The sequence below is a fragment of the Coregonus lavaretus genome, assembly GCF_964263955.1.
Source record: "Coregonus lavaretus genome assembly, contig: SUPER_35_unloc_4, whole genome shotgun sequence".
NCBI classification, from domain to species: Eukaryota; Metazoa; Chordata; class Actinopteri; order Salmoniformes; family Salmonidae; genus Coregonus; species Coregonus lavaretus.
This window is the reverse complement of record NW_028167178.1, coordinates 137103-152149: the sequence shown is the minus strand read 5'-3', so window position 1 is coordinate 152149 and position 15047 is coordinate 137103. Positions and strand designations below refer to the sequence as shown.

At 46.3% G+C, this 15047-nt stretch overlaps 1 protein-coding gene across 1 annotated transcript in view; it reads left to right on the top strand.

Moving 5' to 3' along the window:
* Nucleotides 1-14839, top strand: part of LOC311110364 (cholecystokinin receptor-like) — a gene marked incomplete at both ends in the record, with an annotated part of 41977 nt that extends 27138 nt beyond the window's left edge. The window contains 3 exons of the mRNA XM_084188910.1: nucleotides 10386-10647; nucleotides 13727-13854; nucleotides 14274-14839. Of these exons, the coding sequence (XP_084045036.1) occupies nucleotides 10386-10647; nucleotides 13727-13854; nucleotides 14274-14839 (956 nt within the window). The remainder of the gene's footprint in view (nucleotides 1-10385; nucleotides 10648-13726; nucleotides 13855-14273) is intronic.
* Nucleotides 14840-15047: the final 208 nt, after the last annotated feature.

The following is a 15047-nucleotide window of genomic DNA, read 5'->3' as shown; positions in this document are numbered from 1 at the left end:
AGTGTATTTAAGTGCCCGTTTGGGGATGTTCTAATTAGTTCACTTTTGGGTAACTCAAGGGGAAGCTTAATCTGTGCCTGGTAGACCCCACCTGTGCTTTATTGGTTGAGACAGGTTTTGCCTAATGATGGTTTTGCCTAAAATGCTGACATTTTGAATTCAGAACTTGTGTATATATACACTACCAGTCAAAAGTTTGGACACACCTACTCATTCAAGGGTTTTTCTTTATTTTTTACTATTTTCTACATTATAGCATAATAGTGAAGTTATCAAAACTATGAAATAACACATTTGGAATCATGTAGTAAACAAAAAAGTGTTAAACAAATCAAAATATATTTTATGTTTCAGTTTCTTCAAAGTAGCCACCCTTTGCCTTGATGACAGCTTTGCACACTCTTGGCATTCTCTCAACCAGCTTAATGAGGTAGTCACCTGGAATGCATTTCATTCCAGGTGACTTAAAAGTTAATTTGTGGAATTTCTTTCCTTCTTAATGCATTTGAGCCAATCAGTTGCGTTGTGACAAGGTAGGGGGGAGGGGGGGTATACGGAAGATAGCCCTATTTGGTAAAAGACCAAGTCCATATTATGGCAAGAACAGCTCAAATAAGCAAAGAGATATGACAGTCGTTCATTGCTTTAGGACATGAAGGTCAGTCAATACAGAACATGTCAAGAACTTTGAAAGTCGCAAAAACCATCAAGCGCAATGATGAAACTGCCTCTCATGAGGACCGCCACAGGAATGTAAGACCCAAAGTTAGCTCTGCTGCAGAAGATAAGTTAATTAGAGTTACCAGCCTCAGAAATTGCAGCCCAAATAAATGCTTCACAGAGTTCAAGTCACAGACACATCTCAACATCAACTGTTCAGAGGGGACTGTGTGAATCAAGCCTTCATGGTCAAATTGCTACAAAGAAACTACTACTAAAGGACACCAATACAAAGAAGAGACCTGCTTGGGCCAAGAAACACGAGCAATGGACAATAGACTGGTGGAAATGTGTCCTTTGGTCTGGAGTCCAAATTTGAGATTTTTGGTTCCAACCACCGTGTCTTTGTGGGTGAATGGATGATCTCTGCATGTGTAGTTCCCACCGTAAAGCATGGAGGAGGAGGTGTTATGGTGTGGGGGTGCTTTGCTGGTGACACTGTCTGTGATGTATTTAGAATTCAAGGCACACAATTCAGCATGGCTACCACAACATTCTGCAGCGATACGCCATCCCATCTGTTTTTCAACATGACAATGACCCAACACACCTCCAGGCTGTGTAAGGGCTATTTTACCAAGAAGGAGAGTGATGGAGTGCTGCATCAGATGACCTGGCCTCCACAATCCCCCGATCTCAACCCAATTGAGATGGTTTGGGATGAGTCGGATGGCAGAGTGAAGGAAACGCAGCCAAAAAGTGCTCAGCATTGTCAGCTTCCTGCTTCTCCTGTTTGTCTCCGGGCCTCTAGAGGTCAGCTGTGTTCCCCTCTGCCTTAGTTCTTCCTCGTGTGTCCTCATTAGTTTGATCCAGGTCACCTGTGCCTTGTTTTCCCTTTAGTATTTTAGCTGTGTGTTTTCCCCTTGTTTCTCACTTGGTTATTGCGTCCTGACTATGTGTCTCCTGCTTTGTCCCACCGTGTCTGTCCTAGTAAGCTGTTCGAAGTTATCTTTAGTTTGTTTTTCTCCCCTCGTGGAGTTGTTTTGTTTTGCCTCCTGTTTTGGAACATTAAATCAACTTACCTGGAGTATTGCCTTGGGTGTTTCATTTGGGTCCTACAACACCTCCTCTGTGGCTAAGGGGTAGTACCCCCAGCTTTCCACATCTGAGACCGGAGTTCTAGCCCGGCTTGTGACAGAATAACCAAGTCATTCATGGACCCAGAAACACTCAGTTCCCAGGACCTGTTGGCGGTGACCACTCGACATGAGGCTTCTTTCCAGCGCCATGAAGCCGTTCTCAGCCGAAAAGAGGAGCTGATGGCTAGTCATTCTCAACTCCTGGCCGAAATGATGAGTTCCCTCCGCCAGCTCTTTGAACGCCTCCCTGGTCCTCTCCCTTCCCCCAGGTCACCCCCCAGTGACGACAGGCCTTCTCGGTTGGCGGAGCCCCGACTACCACCTCCCAAGCCCTTTTCTGGGGATCCAAGCTCTTGCCAGGGTTTCCTCACCCAATGCTCCCTCACCTTCGAGCTCCAACCCTCAAGTTTTCCCACAGACCGTTCCAAGATTGCCTACATCATTACCCTTCTTTCAGACAAGGCGCTCGCCTGGGCTTCTGCGGTGTGGCAGTCCCAGGAGGCCTGTTGTGACTCCCACGCTGCATTTGTAGAAGAGTTCAAGCGGGTGTTCGATCATCCTGTCAGTGGGCGGGAGGCTTCCAAGCGCCTACTGTCTCTCCGTCAGGGCCCCCGAAGCACGGCAGATTTCGCCATTGAGTTCCGGACCATAGCAGCAAGGAGCGGATGGAATGATGAAGCGCTGAGGGTCTGCTTTCAGGGAGGGTTATCTGAGCCCCTTCAAGATGAGTTAGCCACCCGGGAACCAGCTGGAGATCTCGAGTCCCTCATAGCCTTGGCCATCCGCCTGGACAATCGTCTAAGAGAGCGGAGAACGGCTCGCCGTCAGGTGTCTCAGTCCCAGGTTCCTCTGAGCAGCTCTGTTTCTCCTGTTTGGACTCCGTCATTCAGAGCTTCCCCGGCTCCTGAACTGCTCCAGGATTCCCCGGAGAGCATGCAGTTAGGCCGTTCCAGGCTTTCTCCCAACGAAAGGGAACGTCGCATGAGGGAGCGTCGGTGCCTCTACTGCGGGGTTGCCGGCCACTTCCGCTCCACTTGCCCCGAGCTTTCGGGAAACGCCTGTCCCCGCCCAGCTACAGGAGGGCTGTGATGGGGAGAATTAGAGCGCCTCCTACTAACGCTGTCCTGGCTATTCCAGCCACTCTGTCCTGGGGGGGCCACCAGCATCGGGTCCAGGCTATGATCGATTCCGGTGCCGCAGGTGATTTCCTGGATGTAACCTTGGCTAAGGAACTTAAGATCCCTACCCAACTACTTCCTCAACCCCAGGCAGTTACAGCCTTAGATGGCAGACCTCTGGAACCAGGAAAGGTTACCGAGGCGACTCAGTCCCTGCGACTTACCATCTCTCAACACCAGCAGGAGGAGACCTTCTATCTTATTGACTCTCCCGAGTATCCTATTATCCTGGGTCACCCTTGGCTATGCAGACATAATCCCCAGATCGACTGGCCTACTGGCACCATTCTAAGCTGGGGTCCCACTTGCCAACTCACCTGCATGCTTCAGAGTCCCTCAGCCCCTAGTACCCAGTTTCAAGAGTCTGTTGACGTCTCCCGAGTCCCCAGTGTTTACCATCGGTTCAAGGCAGTGTTCAGCAAGGCCCGGGCTACTGCCTTACCGCCTCATCGCACGTATGACTGTGCCATTGATCTACTCCCTGGGTGCTGCCCTCCTAGAGGTCGGATCTTTTCCTTGTCCTCCCCCGAGCACGCAGCTATGGACACCTACATTAAGGAGTCCTTGGCAGCCGGCCTCATCTATGCCTCTACTTCCCCGGCTGGGGCGGGCTTCTTTTTTGTTGAAAAGAAAGACGGGGGTCTTAGGCCTTGTATTGATTACCGGGGACTCAACAAGATCACGGTTCGGAATCGATACCCCCTTCCTCTCATGGCCACTGCTTTTGAGCTGCTTCAAGGGGCTTCCATTTTTACTAAGCTGGATCTCCGCAATGCTTACCATCTCGTGCGGATCCGGCAAGGAGACGAATGGAAGACGGCGTTCAACACGCCCACGGGGCACTATGAATATTGGGTGATGCCGTTCGGTTTCACCAATGCCCCCGCAGTATTCCAAGCCCTGATTAATGATGTTCTCCGGTATATGCTTAATCTGTTCGTCTTCGTGTACCTGGACGATATCCTCATCTTCTCGAGGTCACTGAAGGAGCATGAGGGGCATGTTAGCCGGGTTCTCCAGAGGCTCCTTGACAATCACCTCTACGTTAAGCCTGAGAAGTGTGAATTTCATGTTTCTCAGACTCAGTTTCTCGGGTTTATTGTCACTCCCGGGCACCTAGAGATGGATCCCAAGAAGGTCAAGGCGGTCCACGATTGGCCCACACCTGCCACGGTCAAGGAGGTTCAACGGTTCATTGGCTTTTCTAACTTCTATCGGAAGTTCATCAAGAATTTCAGCTCGGTGGTAGCCCCCTTGACGACGCTTACCAAGGGAGGAGGGACCAAGATTCACTGGGGTCCGGAAGCAGCAGGGGCCTTCGAGGATCTCAAGCGCCGCTTCACTTCTGCTCCGATTCTGGTGACCCCTGACCCAGAAAGACCTTTCGTGGTGGAGGTGGACGCCTCAGAGGTGGGGGTGGGAGCCGTCCTGTCACAGAGGGGTGCGGATGGGAGATTACACCCTTGTGCCTTCATGTCTCGCCGCCTGTCTGAGGCCGAGCGCAACTACCACGTGGGGGATCTAGAGTTGCTTGCGGTAAAACTGGCCTTGGAGGAGTGGCGCCATTGGCTTGAGGGGGCTCAGCACCCTTTCCAGGTTCTCACGGACCACAAGAACCTGGAATATCTCCAACAGGCTAAGCGGATGAACCCTCGGCAAGCACGATGGTCCCTTTTCTTTAATCGATTCCAGTTCCTCCTGTCTTACCGACCTGGCACCAAGAACGTCAAGCCGGATGCCCTGTCTCGAGTCTATTCTCCCGAGGTACGAGAGAAGCCCTTGGCATCGATTATTCCGAGGTCTAGGATCGTCGCACCTCTTCAGTGGGAACTAGAAAGAGGGGTACGAGAAGCTCTTGTCCATGAGCCCGATCCAGGCGGTGGTCCTACCGGTCGCCTGTACGTTCCTCTCTCTGTTCGGGCCCGCGTCTTGCAGTGGGGTCATGAGTCGCCCTTGACATGCCATCCAGGCAGTGCTCGCACACTGGAGTTCCTCCGACGGCGGTTTTGGTGGCCGTCCATCAAGAAGGACGTGCAGGTTTATGTTGAGGCCTGCCCTGTGTGCAACCAGGGAAAGTCGACACGCCAGCGACCCCAGGGACTGCTCCATCCCTTACCTGTTCCTCGAAGGCCATGGTCACACATTTCTCTGGACTTTGTTACGGGACTTCCTCTATCCCAGGGCAACACCGTCATCCTAGTGGTGGTAGACCGTTTCTCTAAGGCTGCCCGGTTTATTCCCCTGCCCAAGCTGCCCTCGGCTAAGGAGACTGCTGAGCTCCTCATGAACCATGTCTTCCGGATATTTGGTATTCCCCTGGACGTGGTCTCTGACCGAGGTCCCCAATTCTCGTCCCGGTTTTGGGGGGCCTTCTGCAGGCTTGTTGGGGCCACAGCCAGCCTATCGTCGGGGTTCCATCCAGAGTCTAATGGTCAAACGGAACGGATTAATCAGGATCTGGAGACCACCCTGCGGTGTATGGCGGCCAGTAATCCCACGTCTTGGGCCACCTATATCATTTGGGCTGAATATGCCCACAACACCCTCCAGTCCTCAGCCACCGGATTGTCCCCCTTCGAATGCCAGTTCGGTTACAACCCTCCATTATTTCCAGAGGAGGAGGCGCAAGTTGGTGTTCCCTCGGCCCAGCGCTTTGTCCAACGCTGTAGGCGGACCTGGAAGAAGGCCAGGCGTGCCCTCCTTCGGACCTCCCAGAGATACCAAAGTCAGGCTAATCGCCACCGCCGGACGGCCCCTAGTTTCCGAGCTGGTCAGAGAGTTTGGTTGGCCACCAAGAACCTGCCCCTCCGGGTCGAGTCCAAGAAGCTTTCCCAGAGATACATCGGCCCTTTCCGCATTGCTAGAAAGGTTAACCCTGTGTCTTATCGTTTGGTTCTCCCTCGTTCCCTTAGAATTAACCCCACTTTCCATGTTTCACTTATTAAACCTGTCTTGTCTTCTCCCTTTGCCCCCCCACGCAGACCCCCGCCACCTCCCAGGATCATTGACGGCCAGCCAGCCTACACAGTCCGCCGGATACTGGACTCCCGGAGGGTCCAGAACTCTCTGCAGTATCTGGTGGACTGGGAGGGCTACGGGCCAGAGGAGCGCTCCTGGGTTCCAGCCAGGGACATCCTGGACCCAGGGTTGATCCGAGATTTTCGCACCCGGGGGCCAGGGTGTTCTGGAAGGAACGTCAGGAGTCGTTCCTAGAGGAGGGGGTCCTGTCAGCTTCCTGCTTCTCCTGTTTGTCTCCGGGCCTCTAGAGGTCAGCTGTGTTCCCCTCTGCCTTAGTTCTTCCTCGTGTGTCCTCATTAGTTTGATCCAGGTCACCTGTGCCTTGTTTTCCCTTTAGTATTTTAGCTGTGTGTTTTCCCCTTGTTTCTCACTTGGTTATTGCGTCCTGACTATGTGTCTCCTGCTTTGTCCCACCGTGTCTGTCCTAGTAAGCTGTTCGAAGTTATCTTTAGTTTGTTTTTCTCCCCTCGTGGAGTTGTTTTGTTTTGCCTCCTGTTTTGGAACATTAAATCAACTTACCTGGAGTATTGCCTTGGGTGTTTCATTTGGGTCCTACAACACCTCCTCTGTGGCTAAGGGGTAGTACCCCCAGCTTTCCACATCTGAGACCGGAGTTCTAGCCCGGCTTGTGACAAGCATATGTGGGAACTCCTTCAAGACTGTTGGAAAAGCATTCCAGGTGAAGCTGGTTGAGAGAATGCCAAGAGTGTGCAAAGCTGCCATCAAGGCAAAGGGTGGCTATTTGAAGAATCTCAAATATATATAATATATATTTTGATTTGTTTAACACATTTTTGGTTACTACCTGATTCCATATGGTTTATTTCATAGTTTTGATGTCTTCACTATTATTCTACAATGTAGAAAATAGTAAAAATAAAGAAAAACCCTTGAATGAGTAGGTGTGTCCAAACTTTTGACTGGTACTGTATATTTGTAAATATCACCGTCATCTTTGAAACACCAGTGCTGTGTAAATTAATCGAACACTCATTTGCACCTCTACCTGCCTGCCTCCTGCTGAATCTTTGTCCTTACGACTGCTAGAATGCAGTCCTTGCGACTGCTAGCTAGATGGCAAGCTTGGCACTGGTATCCTAATGTCAACACTTTTTCGGTTAATAAAAGTTGCTAAATCAACATAGCACTTATGAAACATTTAGTTTACAATGTTATTTCACTATTTTTGACACTTACATTGCACTTTTGCACATTACAAACCTTTAAAAACACGACAAATTAAGAGGCAGAAATAGCATACGGCTTCCATTTTGGCTGCAGAGAGTGAGAGGTGAGATTTCAGTTTGATGTCACCTTCTGGTGACATCCCAGCATTCTTCTGTCTTCTTATTTTTAGCTAGCTTTACCACCACCCTGTGTTAGTATGTTTTAATAACTAAAATAATTGTTGCTTTGAGTCTGAAATGGGGAATTGAATTTGAATGGTTTGAATATGAATCTTTGTCAAATCCATTAAAGAAAAGTCAAACTGAAAAATGTTCTCCTGTCTCCTTATTTCTCCAGGTTAGCCTACTGTCAGTAAAGGTTGTTACATTGTAACTACAAAGTAATTAAATGTCACTTAATTTTACATTAAGTTGCTTGCTCCTGGGTAAGTAAATTTTAAATATATGTATGTCCCTTGAAACAACATTGTAATTACAGAGTTGGTTGTTAAAGATTGTTACATTGTACAATGTAACTAAAAGGGTTAAACCTAATGTTCTCCTGTCTCCTAATTTCTCCTGGTTAGCCTATTGTCTCCAAAGGTTGTTACATTGTAACTATAGTACATAGTACTTATAAAGGTTATACCCTACTGGTTTTCACTTTACATTAAGTTGCTTGCTCCTGGGTAGGTACATGATAGTTACCAGTATATCATATGTAACTAAATTGTTCTTAGATCGCACTTGATTTGGTATAGCCTTTGAGCCAGGTCATAACATAGAAATAAACAAATTGAAAATGAGCGGTAGTTAATGACAGGGTGTGCCTTGTTACAATTGTTGTTACCAGGTTCTAGCCTATTTATCAACCCTGGTATTAAATGTGGATTCTATAGTAGTGGCACCTTGTAGTTATGTAACATGGTCATATGTTGGTTTGAGTTATTAACATGTTAATTCACAAATGACGTTCAAATGTGTAATTACAAAACATTAGTTACATAGTTGAACAAGAGAATGTGAAATATCAGTAGTTTCACATGTGGAATAACCTTTAGCAACTGAATGTGTAATACACATTCCTTGTTCCAATTGTGTGATAACTGATTCTGCAACAACCCTATTACCATCTAATTACATAGTAAAACCTATGTAACTACTATGTTGTTAACACAGTTATTACTGTGTTAGTTACAGTACATAACAATACGGGCAACTTAATGTAAAATGTTACCAGCATCATTTCCTTCGGCTTGCCTAGAGTGCCAGATTTGCAGGGTTTGCACTTTTGGGAGTATTCCATTGGTTCCATTGTGCCAGGAAAGTTCAATCAAGCACAGCTTAAGTATTTGAAAGATTTCAAATACTATTTGAACCCAGGTCTGCAACAAAGTGATGATACAGATCCTGCAGATACTTAAACATGGGTAAAAATTGAACAAAAGAAGACATTTCCTCCAAAGTTATAGTCAAGCTTCTACCGGTAGCTAATTGAATTTAGTTGGCGTATTGAGGGCGATTCTCTTTGTCTCCTTGAATGTGATCAATTTGCTGCAGTTAGCGACTGGAACGAGCTGTAAAAAACCCTCAAACTGGACATTTTTATCTCCATCTCTACATTGAAAGACTCAATCATGGACACTCTTACTGACACTTGTGGCTGCTTCGCGTGATGTTTTATTGTCTCTACCTTTTTGCTCTTTGTGCTGTTGGCTGTGCCCAACAATGTTTGTAACATGTTTGTGCTGCTACCGTGTTGTGCTAATGCCATGTTGTGATGCTACCGTGTTGTTGTCATGTTGTGTTGCTACCATGCTGTGTTGTCATGTGTTGCTGCCATGCTGTGTTGTTGTCTTAGGTCACTCTTTATGTAGTGTTGTGGTGTCTCTCGTCATGATGTGTGTTTTGTCCTACATTTTTATTTTTAATCCCAGCCCCCATCCCCGCAGGAGGCCTTTTGGCTCTTGGTAGGACGTCATTGTAAAAAAGTATTTGTTCTTAACTGACTCACCTAGTTAAATAAAGGTTAAATAAAAAAAAATATTTAAAAACATTAGACTAGAATTTAATTAGTTCCCAGTAAGAGATTAAAGCGATACTATTGTACTGTATGCTGATTTAAGATGTTATTTGAGCACAGAGCACATAGCTTTACAATCTTCACTTCAGATGGGTAGAGTAGAGTTCTATTATCTTAGCATGGAATGCACGTTGCCTATAGTGCTTAGGAAAATATACTGCCGAGTGCTCAGTATAAAGCTGGGGTTTCCAAACCTCAAGCGGATCATATTTGCTGTTCTGTGTGTCTGTGTGTGTGTGTGTGTGTGTCTGTGCGTGCAAAAAAATCAATAAATAAAATGTTGCTTATGAAATGATTGCCTCAGTGGATGCAGCCTTCTGCTAATCAGAGAAATGTAGTGCGAAAACAAATAATTTCTGTGATTGTGAAATAATGTATGAGTACTAACGGTGGGTCTTGGATTGAAGTTGTGGATCTTTCTGAGGAGGGAGGATTAGTGGATGGAATATATTAGAGGGAGTCTCAGGGTGTGGGTAATGGCTGCCGGTTTAGTGCAGGTACAGTATGCCTTTATTAATGCTATTTGTCTTCACTGCCGACTCCTTGTCTGACTGCAGACGGATTGAGCGCACTCCCTCAGTGCAGCTTCATGAATATTCATGTAGGCAAACACAGTTTGGGCTGGAGATTTTCACTAAAGGCTTTTCACTCAAGTTTGAACCAAATTGCAAGGGTGTCCTTGGGTATTATAATGCACTTTAGAGATCTAACGTTGAGCAGGACAGCACAACAATGGTGTGATTCCAACAGTGTGAGCCTATTTGTCTGGAATGTAATGCACTTCATGTCTTGACTTAATGATAAGGTAAAGATACTTCATCATTTGTCTTTACTTTTGTGGTGGGCTACGGGCATCTCTGTGATGTGGCAAGCCTGCTCAAATACATAGAACATGTGTATCACTATTAGACCTGTTAATATAGTATTTGTTTTCTTTCAAATATGTTTTCCATGCTTAATTGAACTTGCCTTCCGCAATGGAGACATTGGAATTGTCCCAAAAGTGAAAACCCCGTCCATCTGGCACTCTAGACAGAAAGAAAGAAAACAAGTACTATTTGAACCCATGTCTGACCACTGTTGATACTGTCATTGCGATCCCTCTCTTATTGTCCCCTCCCCCTTCCCTGCGTTTCCATAGGGCTCTCCGTCAGCATCTCCACCTTCAGCCTGGTCGCCATAGCGATCGAGAGGTACAGCGCCATCTGCAACCCGCTGAAATCGCGGGCGTGGCAGACTCGTTCCCACGCCTACCGGGTCGTCGCCGCCATCTGGGTGTTGTCGTTAGTCATCATGGTGCCCTACCCAGTGTTTAGCCACCTCAAGTCGTTCCCCAAACCCGACCGAACCACAGGACACATGTGCCGCCTGGAATGGCCAAGTGGTGGGGTGGAACAGACATGGTGAGTGAGTTTCTGACTGGAGAACTCTAGTGCAGTGGTCAGAACTGGTCCCCTAGATAGTTTCCTGATACTAATTAAGTCAGTTCTCGAGTGGTAGTTTCAAAGTAAGCAGTCATCAAAAAAGGTAACATAGATTGCCAGTCCCTTGTTCAAAAAAGTATCTTGGGTTTGTTCGGTTTGTTTTTATGTCTGATTCGTTTTTAATGAATATATTTGTTTAAAAATAAATAGTTACTTTTTTTCCATTTCTGCTCAGGGAAGCAATGAAGCATTTTATGCTATTTTCATTATATTTCCACTGATATTAAATTTGCCCTAAAGTAATGTCCTCCCTCTTCCCCCTGCTAGACTGTGAACAGAATCGTCATAGCTGGACATTTAGGAGCACCACAGCAACATCTAAGGCAAAGCAATTATATTTGTAGGCGGATTAGTTTGCATTGCTTCAGGACTAGAGAAGCAGTTTTAGAAGGTAATTCTACTCTAAAGACCAACAGTTTATTATACACTGGTCTAAGATTAGTAATATAGCTTGAATAAAGCTCCACTGCCCAAGTATCTGCAGTTCAAGGCAAGGCTTTTTCTGTAGAAACTGTTGCTGTTAAGTTTGGGCACAAAGGACATCAATTTGCCCATTAAACACACGGAGAGGCTGTAGAGCAGTGCAATTAAAGAAAGATTGAGATTCTCCAGGGGTTCTCCCCAGCCTAATACAGCTCTCTCGTCTCTCTCCTCCAGACTGTACTTCTTATCTTTTACACTAAATAATCTCATTAAATGGGGCTGGCGGTACGGTGTCCATATTAGGACAGCCTCAGTCTCTTATTTTCTTTCACACTACTATTCTCTCTATCTGCAAACGTCTCTGATTGTGGTCTTGTCTTGCACTGTCTGTCAAAAACCCTGAGAGAGAGAGAGAGAGAGAGAGAGAGAGAGAGAGAGAGAGAGAGAGAGAGAGAGAGAGAGAGAGAGAGAGAGAGAGAGAGAGAGAGAGAGAGAGAGAGAGAGAGAGAGAGAGAGAGAGAGAGAGAGAGAGAGAGAGAGAGAGAGAGAGAGAGAGAGAGAAAAAAAAATCTTATATCCCTCTGTCTGAGTTCTCCAGCTAATTGTGACATCCAGGTACCTGCTAATCTTGCTGAGATTTGATTTCCAGGCATACCTTGAAACCGTAAGAGTCCTTTGGGGATATATCTCTTAACAGTGGCAGGCACAATCCTTTTAATTGGATTGACATTATAATGTTGAATTGATATGCAGAAAATGATCAAAGCAGCGATGACAGTAGATGTCATCAACAAGCACACAAAATATAATACGTATCATTTTTGAATTACTACAATATACTTCAGAAAATATGCTATTGAAACATAACTTGTGACCTTGGTGCTTTTGTACTTTTGGTGACCTCTTTGAGTCCGAACCTCTTGGTGTAATGGCTAAGGTGTTGGACTGACAGTCACAGGGACTATTTGAATCCATTACGGGCTACTCCCCAAATTGGCTAATGATACAGGGTGTGTAATTATGATTATGTCTACTAATGGTGCCGGCCATGAAGAATCCTCAAATGTGACCGACTGGCTCGATTCGGTTTTATGTAGCAAAATTTGAAATTGTGATTTTTACATGGATTTTTACATGGTATATCACACACTACAGTTGAGGATCAATGGGAAAGTAATTCTGCTTTGAAAGTTGCTAAACTAGTAACCTCACCTTTGAGAAAATGACCTTTGAATGTTTTGATACACCCACTGGAGAGCTCTACTTTGTCTACACACATTCAGCATCGTTCACACCCTCTTAAGCTATAGCCCCGACCGTAACTCAGAGCGTTGTCAGATTGTCTGTTTGTAAATTCAGAGCGTTTTCGCTGTCGGAGCGTTCAGAGCACACACTGGACGCACTGGCCGAGGAGTAGGGTTGATCCGAGCGTTCTGTCCTAACAACAGCAGTCAACCCAAGCTAATGTTGGCTAGCTTGCTAGTTACTTCCAGGCACAAATGAGAGAACAGCTCACTCTGACCATTTTACTCGCCCTATTAGAGCTGGTTAGGCTGTTTTTATGTTATTCAGAGCGTTGGTGACTGCAACTGTGCTGCTGGCAACAATTTAATTTAATCGATCTCTAGGCATGTCCAGCCCACTCATTATCTCAGCCAATCATGGCTAGCGGGAAGGTTGCTTTCTTTTTCTATGGCTAAACCAACTAGGCTTGTAATTTAACAATTGTATTCATATTTACAGATGGGATAAAAGTTTGTTATTAAGGCACATGAAAGTTCACGTTCCAGAAGGCATTTCTGCCAAAAAATGCATTTTGATAAAAATGAAAAAGTTTACTTTCAAATGACTCTCCTGTGAAGTAGTGACAGGCGACATACGCCTAGTTACCTGAAACGAGTCACAAATCATGTGAAACTGAAATATTAGTGTAGCACCTGTTCCTCGCCCCCTTCCATGTTCTTCTCTGACGATAGAGGATCAGGATCAAAGACTAAACAAAAGATTAACCGAAACCTCTAACCTCTATTCCTCTCTGTATGTCCCTCCTTCTGGTCACATTTTGTCCCCCCACCCCTGATGTGTGACCCACTATCAAACAGAGTACTGATGAAAAGCTTTGAGTATCAGAGGCTGCGTTAATGAATGAATGAGAACCTGCTGCAAAGGCTGATGGGAGATGAAAAAGGAACCATCCAAGGAGGATGTTCAGAGGAAAACACCCACGCACCCATTAGAATTTCACACAACACAAAATAAGGGCTTCCTCTCTACTAATTCTCAAAGTGTGTGGAAGGAACAATAGCGGATTTGTACTTTTTTTGTATACGGCCAAATTGATAGTATCCGGATTGATGAAAAGATAATTGGAAAAATGTTAATGACCACCATTGAAATATAATTCTGTTTTCTGTTATGACCGCAGTGATCAAAGTCACTTTTTTTCATCCTGTCTGGCTTCCCTGTCCCTCTCTCTCCCTCTTTCTCTACCTCTTTCTCTACCTCTTTCTCTACCTCCATATTTCTCTCCTTTTACCTCTTTTTCTTTCTCCATCTTTCCCTCTCTCTTTCTCAGGTACATGCTGTTGCTTTTAATCTTGTTCGTCATTCCTGGGGTGGTGATGATCATTGCCTATGGACTCATCTCCAGAGAGCTGTACCGGGGGATGAAGTTTGAGCTGGACCAAAACAGAGAGAGCAGTGGTGAGACTCCTACACCACATGTATCTCCTGCCATGGATTTGATTGAACATCTCATTTGTTTGTTACAAATTGAAAGTTATATAAGTGAGGTTTTGGGTTAGGGATTGGGGTTTTGAAATAGGGTTGTGCTGGGCAGAAGCAATGAGGGCAAGGACTAGGATTAGGGTTTTTAAAACAGGCAACGATGAGGCTGGGGCCAGGGTAAGGGTTTTGCATTCATACAGTAACTATTTTCTTATAAGGCCTATTTGTTTGTGAATGCATGTTCCACACTGTGCAGGCTTATGTTACCAACTCTTTGCTCATGCTATTATTAGTAATGTACTCTTCAATAATGTCTTCAACCTACGCACTTACACTCACCTACACACTTACACCCAATTTAGACACACTTACACACTTCCATGTACATTCCACAGCACTGAAGAACGGCGTAAACACCACCGTGACCACCAGCAACAACGACACAGACGATGACGGCTGCTACATCCAGATGCCGAAGAAGCTACCATCCATGGAGCTGTCCACCCTCACCACCCCTATCCCGGCCCCTCCCAAACCCAGAGCGTCCGCCGAGCACCCTCGTAGCAATACCTCGGAGGCTAAACTCTTGGCCAAGAAGCGTGTGATCCACATGCTCGTCGTCACTGCCGTCCTCTTCTTTGTCTGCTGGATGCCCCTGTACACGGCCAACACGTGGAAGGCTTTCCACATCAGCTCAGCCCACCGGCTCCTCTCGGGGGCACCCATCTCGTTCATCCACCTGTTGAGCTACACATCGGCGTGCGTCAACCCCATTATCTATTGTTTTATGAATACACGCTTCCGCAAGGCGTTGCTCACCACCTTCGCCCAGTGCCGCCCGCCCTGCTGTCGGCGCCGCCGGGGGAGGCGGGATGATGAGATGACAGTGACGGGGACTATGGGTCCTTCGTCCATGTCCAAGTTCAGCTATACCACAGTGAGCACCACAGGGACCTACTGATTATTTTTAAATGGGGGGTACGGTGTCCATATTAGGACAGCCTCAGTCTCATCAGGACTTCTTCCTAACATGGACCCTGTATAGGGGGAACACAGGGGGCTGTAGCAGTGGGTACACAGGTAGTTGTGACCAAGGTGACCAAGGATGGCAACTGACAGAATGCTTGTGCATTTCTTTGCTTGTTCGCTCCTATATGAGTAGCTGCAGG